This window comes from Acanthopagrus latus, chromosome 17 (assembly GCF_904848185.1).
Source record: "Acanthopagrus latus isolate v.2019 chromosome 17, fAcaLat1.1, whole genome shotgun sequence".
NCBI classification, from domain to species: domain Eukaryota; kingdom Metazoa; phylum Chordata; class Actinopteri; order Spariformes; family Sparidae; genus Acanthopagrus; species Acanthopagrus latus.
In genome coordinates this window covers 10,067,310-10,080,444 of record NC_051055.1, presented here as the reverse complement: position 1 = coordinate 10,080,444, position 13,135 = coordinate 10,067,310, and the positions used below count along the sequence as shown (strand labels likewise).

The window sequence follows — 13,135 nt, the reverse complement described above, 5'->3', positions numbered from 1 at the left end:
TCTTTAAGTCAGTTTACTTGTAATCATTCCTGTGACACACACACACACACTTGGAAAATGTGTTTTCAATATTTTCTGTTAAGTTTTTTTTTTTTTTTTTTAAAGGCAGTTACCTATGACCCTATGTCATTCAGAGGACAATTCACACACTGTAAAGGCCAGAACCAGTTAGAGTATGATGGTGTGACACCTGTCCTCATAATTGTTTTGTGTGCCCTGTTTGGCGCAGCTTAAAGTTTCATTCCTGTAAATTTCCAGGCATTGGCAGCTGCTGCATGCTTCCAGAGATCATGACCCAAAACTCTATTTACCTCTTTCCCTGGATTGGTTGGGGTGCCAACAACAAGGTGAGCCAGGGCTGACAGCCTCAAATGAACATCAACAAATAACAGTAGATCCAGTACAATAATAAGTCATGTGTATGGTATAGGCTACAATCACTTTTGCTCTGTGTCTAAATTGGACTGCACCCAAACTTCTTCTTTATATGCTATTTCGCTCTTGAGCGCACCTGATCATGCCGTAGCCACTTAATAATTTGCAGGAATAAATACACAAAAAACTTTCGTCAGGAGAATAGCTGAAGATAAATAATAATGATATTACTTATAAATGATATCAGGCTTTCTTGTATGCTCAGATATTACAAATACATATACAGGCCTATGGATGCCTAATCACGTTACAAGGGCATCTTATTGGACACATTTTTATTTGATCTAAAGTTCTCCATAGATTAATGTGGACTTGATCTCTGGCCCATTTTGTTTGGATCAGGCTCCTCTAAGTGTAATGTGGGCCAACAGGTGGACATGTTCCATTACCCAAAAATACAGCAGATATTGTAAGAAACAAAATTGTCTATTTACATGTGAAGTGATTTTTCTGCCATTGATAATCTATGTAAGTATTTAAATCACTGGACATATTCATAAATCACTATCTGAGACATATATCTAATGCACTGTTTGAAGTTGTATGGACATAAATAATGTTGTGTGAAATCTCCATTTTAATTGTCTTCTCTCAGCTTGTCTCTGCGTGATTTATAAGCAAAGGTATGTGATGAAAAATAAAGCATGCTTGGTGTGTTCACTGATGAAGCAACTGACTCCATTGCTTTGCTCATTTCAGTGTAGGTTCACTGTATATGAACACATTAAACTGCTCTGTCAGAAATAAATGGAAAAATGAAAGAGTTTCCTATATAATTACTATTTGGTGCTTGCTGTATACACTTATGGATCTGGGACGCACACTCTGGGGCTGAGGACATCCTCACACTGCACAATCATGTCACGGTGCCATGAACAGTTGAAATAAAAAAAACAAAACTTAACTAATGGTTCATAATGAATTATTTACTGTTGACATAAACAGAGACAGTATAAAGGAGGAAGGGCAGGGAAAGAGGAGGATAAAGGCGCAAAGATATGAGAGTGGTCAGCTCCTTCTAGTGGCCCACAGTGAGTCACTGCAGCAGCCGTCTCCATTCAACAATCTTCATATTACTATAATATACACATAAACACAACAGCAACAGCTGTTTAATTCAGGAAGAAACAACAAGCCACTAAGCAGGTCTGACATGATGTAACATAAATGTGTCATCCATTTTCACTGCTGGAAAGGAACAAGTACAAGTCACTGGGACAAATGTCTAACAAGTAAAAGTTTCTGTACAAGTCAAACTAAATGATATATATATCTATATGTATGCAGAGTAAAGTATGGGTCAATCGATTATCGGCCTGGCCAAATATCAGTACAGATAATCAGCATTTTTATCACATTGGAATCGGTGTTTTTATTTATCTCAGGGTCACAAAATAAGTTGATATAAACATGCACTCACTTGGCTCTGATGCAACATTTTATCCGAAAAGTAACCAGTAACTAAAGTTAAGACATTAATGTGGTGAGTAGAAGGTGCAATATTTACCTCCAAATTTAGTAGTGGAGTAAAAGTATCAAGTACCAGAAAATGGAAATACTCAAAAAAGTAGGACTGCCTTAAAACTGTACTTGTCTGTCGTTTTATTTAATTTTCTATTTATACTTGTTTTCATTCATTATTATTTTTTTTGTTCTCATTACAATTAGGCCTATATTTAGTTTTTGGGTCAGCCCTGACATTTTGTTCTGTACTGTACTCAATAAAGTTCGTTGTGAAAAAAAAAGAAAAAGAAAAAAAGAGGGTGTGTTCAGCGTGACGCAGCCTCTCTCCTCTCTCCATCAGACGGACCGGCCCAGCGGCTGTTATCACCGCCTGCGTCGTGCGTGTACATCCTGAGTTTCGCTGAGTTTCCGTTAGTTTAGTCTGTGCAGAAAACCGCAGGAATGTTCGCGGATTTAGTTCAGTCAGCTCCTAGCAAACATGGAGGCTTCTTCCGTCTCAGTGTCAGCGTTACAAGCGTGTGGTGAAAGCTGAGTGTTGGCGCTGTGTCCGGGTCACGTCGTCGCTCACGCCGGACACTTGTGTGGACTTCAACAACAACCACTTCGGCTGGATTACAGAAAGCTTACAGAGTACAAACACGTCTTGTTGCGTCGCAGTGCATGTGTGATGAGGGCTTTGTGTTAGCGGATGGTACTAGCGCAGTAACACTGCAGTAGGTCAAGCAGTCAAATGTAACTTCTTCTGGCTCGCTGCATCTAAAAGAATGAATGTCACTATTATTATTATTATTATTATTATTATTATTATTATTATTATTATTATCAGACACTGTTCTCGCGTTTTAATGTGTGACGCCACTAGTAACTAAAACTATCACATAAATGCAATGCAGTAAAAAAAGTAGCTACAATAACTGTAAGATGAACTCTTCAGGTAAAGTACAAGCGCCTGAATCATGTAGTTTCCATGCGATAGAAAGCAGCAGCAGTGCAGGATGCTCTCATGTAACATGCAGGGAAGAGCGATGTGTCTGAGCTTAATACTTAACTGAGATGCAGAATATGTTTGATTTAGTCCAGAATAATGTTTCGTACACGAGGCATTTCCTCTGACTGTTCTCTGTTCACGAGTTCATCATTTGAAGGTTCAAACACAAGACAGATTCTGATGGTAAATAAATGTTGTGTTTTTTTGTTTTATTTCATGTTGATTGTCTGACGTGATGACTGCAAACAGCAGCAGCAGAGATGCAGAGAGTGCAAGACTGTGCAAGACACACGCCAGACGCCCCTGGACCTGAATATAGCTGTGTGTCCATGAAGAATGGCGCTTCAGTGGTGCTTCCGCTTGCTTCAACAGGGTCTGCTGATGGAAGGTAAGGATTTAAAAACAGCTAAACAGTTGTTTTCAGTCCAAATCTTAAGTGAAAGACACAGTGGGCAGGGTGGAGCAACTAGACCGACAGGTTGAAGGGTGAAACTTAACAAATACAAGAAAACATTAAGGACAAGCTGTCAGATCTTGAGGGACATTCATATGGAAATATCCTCTTATTTTGAAAAAGTACAATTGATAGGAACTTCTGATTACTTAGAGCATAACACAGAAGAGGACCTTTCTCCAAGTGCGACATTGGATGCTTATGAAGCAGCAATCAGAGGGAACAGCAGAAACAGATGAAGGATTTACTGGATGAATTACAAATATTGAGAAACCAAAGATATGGAAGTGAACGGTCTCTATAATTACAAAAGGGTTTTGAAAAAAATATAACAAAGTTTAATAAAAATGTGTGAAAATCAAGTGGAGATGTCTGCAAAAATCAGTAAATGAAGGTGTTATGAGAATGGACTCAGAGCCCTAAATTAGTAAGTCTCTACATATTGGCAAGATGCCTCATAGATTATAAGACATACAGCATTCCTTTGAAAAATACCACAAGGATTACAACAGACCATATGCTGAACTTTAAGCCATTAATGGGATTTTTGGAAATACTAGATTTACCATCACTTAGAAAAAGTACCAGAAATGGAATATGAACATGGATAATACATTGTCTACAATCCTAAGCCTTGAAAATGCACTATGCAACTTTTTCAGCTCTCATTAGAAAAACAACCGTACAGGTCGACTGTGAAAGCAGCCTATTGTAATCCATTTTTACCCATCTTGGTATGCAGTCCCATATTCTTCCACTGTAGGATTTCTAGATATGCAATGCATTTATTTTCCTCACCCCACTGTAACTCAAAATACTTGCCTGTTTAGCTCTACTGCTAAAAAATTGAATGAATATATGGCTTTAAATTTGGCCTAAATTGTATTATATAGTTCTCTGTTAAGAGAAGCTAGCTCATGCTAGCTTCTCTTAACAGCTGTTCCATGTATTCAGAGCCCTGTCTCTTTTGTGGATAAAGGCCTGTCAAAAAGTTGCATAGTATACCTTAAATGCCTAAAAGGCTTTTAACTCAGTAAGATTTTACTGCCTTTATTTATTACTGCATCATTTAGGCTTAAACAGTGCAGTGATTAGATGTTTGAAATGTTTGTATCACCCTCCCACTGTCAAAAATAGAATAAGTGGCATCTTGCCAGATCAGTCTCACTCAAAAGTAAAATGCTGCCAAGAGTGCCCCTTGAGCCGCGCCCTCTTCACCCTATATATAGAGCAGCATGCAGAGGCACACAGATAAGACATATGATGACATGGGAACGGAATGCAGGATATGTTTGTGGGCAGACAGCGTCATAATGACCCCACAAAACCTAGTCTCACTAGCTTTTCAGTCTTATTAGCTTTTCAATTGTACATTAAGAGAACTCAGAAAAGTAATACATTTACAGAAATTAAATTGGACTACAATGTTCCTGAAAATCGTGTGTACAGAATGCTGCGATTTAAAATCGGAAAGAAATGTATGAGTACTTAGTTTGGTGTCGTAGGTCAGAGAATGAAACCTGGATGGGAGATATAAGCGATGGACCATTAAACAGCACATTGCTTAATTTCCTGTGAGTGACAAACCAGAATGCCAGTGCCCCAAGTGTGGGGACTCTGTGGCTAATCACTTTCACATCTTTTCACATTAATTTATACTTTAGAGGAAAAGTGTAGTCCAACATGTCACAGAACATAAAAGATGGTAAGATGACATCAAATTCTGATGTTACATATATTCTTTTAGATTCTCTCATCTGAGCATGCCAGGTACAGCCAGTCCTCCATTAAAATGACTCAGTCGACTATATGAGAATAAACTGTTTTTTGGTTGTTAACTTGGGTTGTTAACTCTGATTCCAGAGTCTAAGAAAGCAGGAAGTTGGTTCCTTAATGTTGCTGCTGTTTTGAAGAAGCCATTGTGTGAGCATTGATGATTATACATAGGTTCTAGTGTGGGCAGACATTAATGTGCTTTAGTGAGGGCATGGTCAGAGTGTGTTCAGGCTATAGTTCAGAATCTACTCTCTTTTTATCTTGTGTTTCTATCAGTAAGGAGGAGGAAAAACCTGAATCCAGTTGCGTGTACGCCAAGAGTGACTGGTCTATGGATCGTCCTATAAACATGAAACATGGATACAACTCTGATGATCGAAGGTAACAATCTACCCGGACACTTTTTTGTTTTTACTGAAAATTAAAACAAAAAGGTGTGTTAGTGGTCACTCAGACCAAAAACAGCCGTGGTCCATGTTGATGTGGACGTATTATTTCAGGTACAGACAAGCAATGCAATCTGAAGGAAGAGGTTCAGTCTGAGTAACAAGCTTAATGGTTTATCAGATACCAAAACATTGCAAAGACGCTAAAAGTGTTTATCTGCTTTATTGAGGACATGAATTCAAAATCTACCCTGTTAGATTCACATCTAACAGAACATATCTTGTGCTTCTACCAGTAAGAAGGAGGAAAAACCTGAACCCAGCTGTGTGTCCGCCAAGAGTGACTGGTCTATGGATCGTCCTATAAACATGAAACATGGATACAACTCTGATGATCGAAGGTAACAATTTATCCGGACACTTTTTTGTTTTTACTGAAAATTAAAACAAAAAGGTGTGTTAGTGGTCACTCAGACCAAAAACAGCTGTGGTCCATGTTGATGTGGACGTATTATTTCAGGTACAGACAAGCAATGCAATCTGAAGGAAGAGGTTCAGTCTGAGTAACAAGCTTAATGGTTTATCAGATACCAAAACATTGCAAAGACGCTAAAAGTGTTTATCTGCTTTATTGGGGACATGAATTCAAAATCTACCCTGTTAGATTCACATCTAACAGAACATATCTTGTGCTTCTACCAGTAAGAAGGAGGAAAAACCTGAACCCAGCTGTGTGTCCGCCAAGAGTGACTGGTCTATGGACCGTCCTATAAACCTCAAAGATGGATATCACTCTGATGACCAAAGGTGAGGATGGATTTCAAACTGACAATGAAACACCATCATGGGAGAGGCTATTGAGGTGTAGTTTGAAAAGCTGGTTTTATAAATGTGTGGTAGAGTGTGTGCAGTGTCTCTGCTGTCCTGTACTAAGTGTGGAGGTTATTCCACCACTGTGGGACCAGAAGAGAATAGAGCCGTAGCTGAGAAAAACTTTGACAGTACTGGCAATCATTTTTGTGTAGATAGGAGGACCAGGTGATTTGTCTTTAATGCAGTGGGCAAGTCCAGGAGTAGACTAAATACTTGATGGGCTATGGTGTAAAAGTATCATCCAACGGGCCCTCGAGTATGACAACATGAAAGATCTAGGAGAGAGTGGACCCTATTGGTCTAGGAGTAAGAGGACCTTATATCCCAGGAGTGATATAACTTGTTGGACCCAGGAAGAAGAGGACCTGAGGTGTCAAGGAGCTTGAAGTGTGGCCTGAAACGTTCTGTGTACCTTGGTCCAGGGCACTTTAGCTGTTTTCAGGAATGGAGGGAGATCTATATGGAGATGTTGATGAGACCTGTTTGAAATAAGCCAAACTATCCCTAACCCAGCTTAGTGAAAGCCACAGCAGGGAGTCATCTCATTCACTGTTCACATCCAAATATCAGTTAATGAACTTCTACCTTGTGGTTGTGTGAGCAGACATAATGTGAGCTAATTCCAAATGATTCCTCCATAGAGTTGATCAGGAGAGCGCAGAGGCTCCAGTTGGTCCGTTTGTCCAGCAGCTTCAAACACCCCGAGACTCCATATTTACGGTCTGTACATGAACAACAATTACTTGTTAATCTATTCTGTTCAACATGGACCTAATGTTTGGCTCCATGGTTTATGTTTGATTGTGTCATTCATATAAACTTTTCCAGCTTCTGGAGGAGAACATTGTAGCTTTTGTGAGGAACGAACTGAAGACAATCAAGAAGGTTCTGAGTTTAGATTATCCAGAATGCCTAGAGAGTCAGAGGGAGGATGAGGAGATGTTGGATGATAGTGGGGAGGATGATCAAGGGAGAAGCAGCAAAGAGGCATTCCTGAAGATCGCACTGCACTTCCTGAGGAGAATGAAACAGCTGGAGTTGGCTGACTCTCTGGAGAGCAGTAAGAGGATATTTCTAAAGAGCTAACTCACTATATTATAGTAATATTATAACATTGTTGTGCTCGTTCTTTGAGACAGTGAAATGTTAGAATATTTTCTTATGTGTTCATGCAGGTTATCCGGTTTCAGTTTCTTTCCAGCATAAACTTAAATCCAACCTGAAGACAAAGTTCCAGTGCGTGTTTGAGGGCATTGCGAAAGCAGGAAACCCGGCATTTCTGAATCAGATCTACACAGAACTCTACATCACAGAGGGAGGGACTGGAGAGGTCAATGATGAACATGAGGTCAGACAGATTGAAACAGCATCAAGGAAACCAGACAGACCAGAAACAACAATCAGGCATGAAGACATCTTTAAACCTTTACCTGGAAGAGATGAACCAATCAGAACAGTGATGACAAAGGGGGTGGCTGGCATCGGGAAAACAGTCTTAACACAGAAGTTCACTCTGGACTGGGCTGAAGACAAAGCCAACAAAGACATACAGTTCACATTTCCATTAACTTTCAGAGAGCTGAATGTCCTGAGAGATAAAAAGTTCAGCTTAGTGGAACTTGTCCATTACTTCTTTCCTGAAGCTAAAGAAGCAGGAATCTGCGAGTTCAAAGACTTCCAAGTTGTGTTCATCTTTGATGGTCTGGATGAGTGTCGACTTCCTCTGGACTTCCACAACACTGAGATCCTGACTGATGTTACAAAGTCCACCTCAGTGGATGTTCTACTGACAAACCTCATCAAGGGGAAACTGCTTCCCTCTGCTCGCCTCTGGATAACCACACGACCCGCTGCAGCCAATCAGATCCCTCCTCAATGTGTTGACATGGTGACAGAGGTCAGGGGGTTCACTGACCCACAGAAGGAGGAGTACTTCAGGAAGAGATCCAGAGACAAGAAGCAGGCCAACAAAATCATCTCCCACATCAAGACATCACGAAGTCTCCACATCATGTGTCACATCCCAGTCTTCTGCTGGATCACTGCTACAGTTCTGGAGGATGTGTTGAAAACTAAAGAGGAAGGAGAGCTTCCCAAGACCCTGACTGAGATGTACATCCACTTCCTGGTGACTCAGTCCAAACAGAAAAACATAAAGTACGATGGAGGAACTGAGACAGATCCACACTGGACTCTAGAAAGCAGGGAGATGATTGAGTCTCTGGGAAAACTTGCTTTTGAGCAGCTGCAGAAAGGCAACTTGATCTTCTATGAATCAGACCTGACAGAGTGTGGCATCGATATCAGAGCAGCCTCAGACTCAGGAGTATTCACCCAGATCTTTAAAGAGGAGAGAGGGCTCTACCAGGACAAGGTTTACTGCTTTGTCCATCTGACTGTTCAGGAGTTTCTGGCTGCTCTTCATGTCCATCTGACATTCATCAATTCTGGTGTCAACCTAATGTCAGAGGAACAGTCAACCTCACAGAGCTCTGAGACAAGAAGAGCTGTATCCCCGGAGATGCACTTCTACCAGAGTGCTGTGGACAAGGCCTTAGGGAGTCCAAATGGACACTTGGACTTGTTCCTCCGTTTCCTCCTGGGCCTGTCACTGCAGACCAATCAGACCCTCCTACGAGGGCTGCTGTCACAGGCAAAAGGCAGCTCAGGGACTAATCAGGCAACAACCCAGTACCTCAAGAACAAGCTCAATGAGAATCCATCTCCAGAGAAAAGCATTAATTTATTTTACTATCTGAATGAGCTTAAGGATCGCTCTCTAGTGGAAGAGATCCAACGGTATCTTAAGTCAGGAAGTCTCTCCATAGATAACCTCTCTCCTGCTCAGTGGTCAGCTCTGGTTTTCATCTTATTGTGTTCAGAAAAAGATCTAGATGTGTTTGACCTGAAGAAATACTCTGCTTCAGAGGAGGCCCTTCTGAAGCTGCTGCCAGTGGTCAAAGCCTCCAACAAAGCTCTGTAAGTACAGAGATAATTGGATTTGTTTGTCACATTTTAAATGATCTGCCATATTTTCAGCGGAAGAGAAAATACCTTACTACCTTTGTGTTTTATTTTTATTCTTATATCCTTAGACTGAGTGGCTGTAACCTCTCAGAGAGAAGTTGTAAAGCTCTGTCCTCAGTTCTGAGCTCCCAGTCCTGTAGTCTTAAAGAGCTGGACCTGAGTAACAACAATCTGCACGATTCAGGAGTCAAGCTGCTGTCTCTTGGACTGAAGAGCCAACACTGTACACTGGAAACTCTCAGGTCAGGATTCATTAACCTGTTCAATTTCCCTTTACATGAAATTCCTGGCTTAAGTCAGGTCTCTGCTCTATGAATCACTTTTCACAGATATATAACTGGCTGCTGCTATTGGAATTTTTTTTTCTAGAGAGGAATTTCAGAATGTTTTACACAAAAAAGAGGTTTAAAACAATTCCTATTTTGTTTGTGTCCAACCAGTGTGGATTGATAGCGCTCAACACTCACTGAAAAATGTGTCCGATATTAGTGTATGGACAGAGCTCTCACTTTGGTTGTGCTAGAATTGGATGGCTCGTAGCAATGGCCATGATACCCCATCCTCCTGCAGTGCACCCCACAGGATTCTAGTTGTGAGCCTCTTCTAAGTTCTCAAAAACATTTATACAGGATGGTCAAACTCCCACAAGACCTGTCCAGCAGCCTCCCACACCAGTGTAATGAGCACAGAGGTCAATACCAAAACACAATTGGTACCCCAATTACCCCCTCCGTTTCTCTGTTGTTGCCCTCCGGAGCCCCACAGTTCAAGGCCCACCACCAGCTGGTGAGCTCCCCTCTCAGGCCTGGTGAGGTCTCAGGAGGGGCCCTTTTTCCAGGCAAAGTGCTGCAGCTTCTTGCTGCTGATGGTTGCAGGGAGTAGCATTGAGCAGTATGAGATTTTCACTGTATGATAACTCAGAAATGTCATAGTCTCACTGTATCATGGTAAATGGTAATACTCAGTCATTATCATTATCGGTTACAGTGACCCTGAAAGGAATGAAAACACACCGGACACCAAACAGTAACTGTTGATTATGAAACCACAGTAGACCTTGAAACCCACTTCAGCAGGGAGCCAGTCACCTCAGTGTATACACCCATTGAGCAGGTTCCATTGAAATGTCTGGCAGAATATCTTGAAACACTGTATTCAGGTCTCATGAAGAAATCCTTGGAATAGGAAGATTACAGATTGTTTTTTTTTTTACCGTGATAGTGACAGTGATAGGACTGCAACCATGGTACTGCAATGTGTTAAACAATCATTAGAACCTAGTGAGAAAGTTAGAGATGTGTTTACATTAGGGCAAAAATACTGGTGGATGGTAAATGTGTGTCATTTACCTCTGTGATGCGTTAGAGGTTTGATGTTCCTTCACTGGTATTCAGTCCAGCAGCAACCCTCCAACCCTCACCCTCAGGTTATGTCACATTTTTTGTTTTGTGTGTTTGTAGGCTGTCAGGCTGTCTGATCACAGAGGAAGGCTGTGCTTCTCTGGTCTCAGCTCTGAGCTCCAATCCTTCCCATCTGAGAGAGCTGGACCTGAGCTACAATCATCCAGGAGACTCAGCAATCAAAATGCTGTCTGCTAAACTAGAGGATCTCCAGAGACTGGACACTCTCAGGTATGCAGATGCCTCAGGGTGACCCTTACACACTATGCTGACCTCAAACAATAAGAGAAAGAAGAATTCAGGAATCTTAAGCCAGGATGAACCAGAACAGGAAGGGAAGGTGCTAGAATTGAGGTGTTTTCTTGTTTTGAGAATAGGACTGTGGTGTATACAAAGGCATTCCTGGGTGTCATGGTGGGTTGAAATGCATCAATGTTTTAAACATGCAGTTTTATGGGTTCATATCAAATGATAGTGTGGGATGTTTTGATGCATGTCTAATGCCATATGCCAGCTGCGCTTTAGTCCACAAATTACTGTGAGAAGACAAAGGAACAAACAGTTAGGGAAAAAAAATCTCATGAAACAATGATCTTTTTTTCCTGGATCAATCATCCCATTTTCCTTTGCCTTTTTTTTTAAAAAGAGAATTTGGTTTACCTCATTTAAGTTTGCTTCTGATAGACCACTGAGAGTTCCCTCGCTGATAGGAGCAGATTTAACAAAGTAACTACAGGTGACAGTCAGCCTCATGAGCTCAATGAAGAATCAACAACTTGTTTCACTGCCCCCTGGTGGACAGATACATTGATGTTGGGCGGATTTACTGACTGATTAGTAGAATAAACTGAATCTGTAAAATTATGATCATCATTATAATACTGACAATTCATTATTTTCAAGAATAAGTTAAAATCAGTTGTAGTCATGGGCCAATAAGAACATTTCCTGTGCTGAAAGAGGGTTTGCTGGCCTGACCTCTCTCCTCATTTCAGGCTGGAGCCCGGTGGAGTCCAGTGGCTGAGACCCGCCCTGAAGAAGTGTAAGTGTTTTTTTTAATTTGATCAATGAAAAAAAGCAGCATGCATTCAACCATTTTTTTTTAAACTGTGACATGACTCATTCAAATCTCTGATGTCAATACTCATCAAACTTTCAAGAAATTAACAGGTAGTAGATTAATACAGCAATTATGTATTTTTCTCTCAGATTCCTGTGAACTCAAAATCGACACAAACACGGTACACAGAAGGATCACACTGTCTGACAACAACAGGAGGGTGATGCATGTGGAGGAGGATCAGTCATATAACGATCACCCAGACAGATTTGAGTGCTTTTCTCAGGTGCTGAGCAGCGAGGGGCTGACTGGTCGCTGTTACTGGGAGGTGGAGTGGAGTGGAGAGGTCTATGTGTCTGTGACTTACAGAGGAATCAGAAGGAAAGGAAACAGTGATGAATGTGTGTTTGGAAGGAACGATCAGTCCTGGAGTCTGACCTGCTCTAATGGTCGTTACTACGTCTGGCACAATAACAACGGCACGTCCATCACCACCTCCTCCTTCTCCTCCTCCTCCGACAGAGTAGCGGTGTATTTGGACTGGCCCGGTGGCACTCTGTCCTACTACAGAGTCTGCTCTGACACACTGATCCACCTCCACACCTTCAACACCACATTCACTGAAGCTCTTTATCCTGGGTTCAGGTTCTATTCTAACAGGTCTGGTTCAACAGTATCTCTGTGTTCTCTGTAGAAGGACGAGTATCATCCTGTTAGAGAATCTCTCTCACTGCTTAACAGATATTTTGCTTTAACTTTGCGCATTGTACTTGCTATAGAATAAGAACACCATCAGCCTTTGAATTGCTTCTCTATGAACCTCATTTAAATTATTATTGTGGACTGCTACTGGGGACAACCAAAGACTCGCGTGCCAGACGCATAAAGCAGTGCCTTGTTCTGTGGACTAAAATAAAAACGCAGAGAAAAAGAGATGTTTTTTTTTCTTGCCATGTCATTAATAGGCTAAATTACAGAAGATATAGGTATATTGTGTTCCCTAAGATTAAACCTATATTATTATTATTATTATTATTATTATTATTATTATTATTATTATTATTATTATTATTATTATTATCATATAAAATGTATTCCCGTCTCATAATTAAGACTATATTCCTTTGTCTGCCTGCTTATCACTGTGTCCAAGGCCATTTGTTTATTTAAAAAGATCTAGGCTATTTAATTGTTATATGTAGATTATTTGGGCAATTTTTTGAAAGTAACTAAGAAGTAGTGTAATAAGTAATTTATTACATTATGCTGACA

General features: G+C 40.7%; 1 protein-coding gene across 3 annotated transcripts; it reads left to right on the top strand.

Moving 5' to 3' along the window:
- Positions 1–2,225: 2,225 nt before the first annotated feature.
- LOC119005864 (NLR family CARD domain-containing protein 3-like) lies at positions 2,226–12,796 on the top strand. 3 transcript variants are annotated; one of them, XM_037073914.1, is made up of 12 exons: positions 2,226–2,529; positions 3,140–3,275; positions 5,394–5,498; positions 5,800–5,904; positions 6,206–6,310; positions 7,018–7,096; positions 7,205–7,436; positions 7,552–9,355; positions 9,472–9,645; positions 10,864–11,034; positions 11,799–11,845; positions 12,013–12,796. In XM_037073914.1, exons 2-12 carry the CDS (start codon positions 3,148–3,150, stop codon positions 12,555–12,557), a joined length of 3,495 nt encoding a protein of 1,164 aa, XP_036929809.1. In that variant the 5' UTR covers positions 2,226–2,529; positions 3,140–3,147; the 3' UTR covers positions 12,558–12,796. The 3 variants fall into 3 exon arrangements, with proteins under 3 accessions (XP_036929809.1, XP_036929808.1, XP_036929810.1); XM_037073913.1 differs by having other exon boundaries at positions 3,137–3,275; XM_037073915.1 differs by lacking the exon at positions 5,800–5,904 and having other exon boundaries at positions 3,137–3,275.
- Positions 12,797–13,135: the final 339 nt, after the last annotated feature.

What these genes read in the sequence shown, in the direction of transcription:
- LOC119005864 (XM_037073914.1), top strand. Translation starts at nt 3,148, where the DNA reads ATGCAGAGAGTGCAAGACTGTGCAAGACACACGCCAGACGCCCCTGGA. An exon ending in TACAACTCTGATGATCGAAG is followed by an intron (nt 5,499 to 5,799) that starts GTAACAATCTAC and finishes TGCTTCTACCAG; the next exon opens with TAAGAAGGAGGAAAAACCTG. An exon ending in GAGACCCGCCCTGAAGAAGT is followed by an intron (nt 11,846 to 12,012) that starts GTAAGTGTTTTT and finishes TTTTTCTCTCAG; the next exon opens with ATTCCTGTGAACTCAAAATC.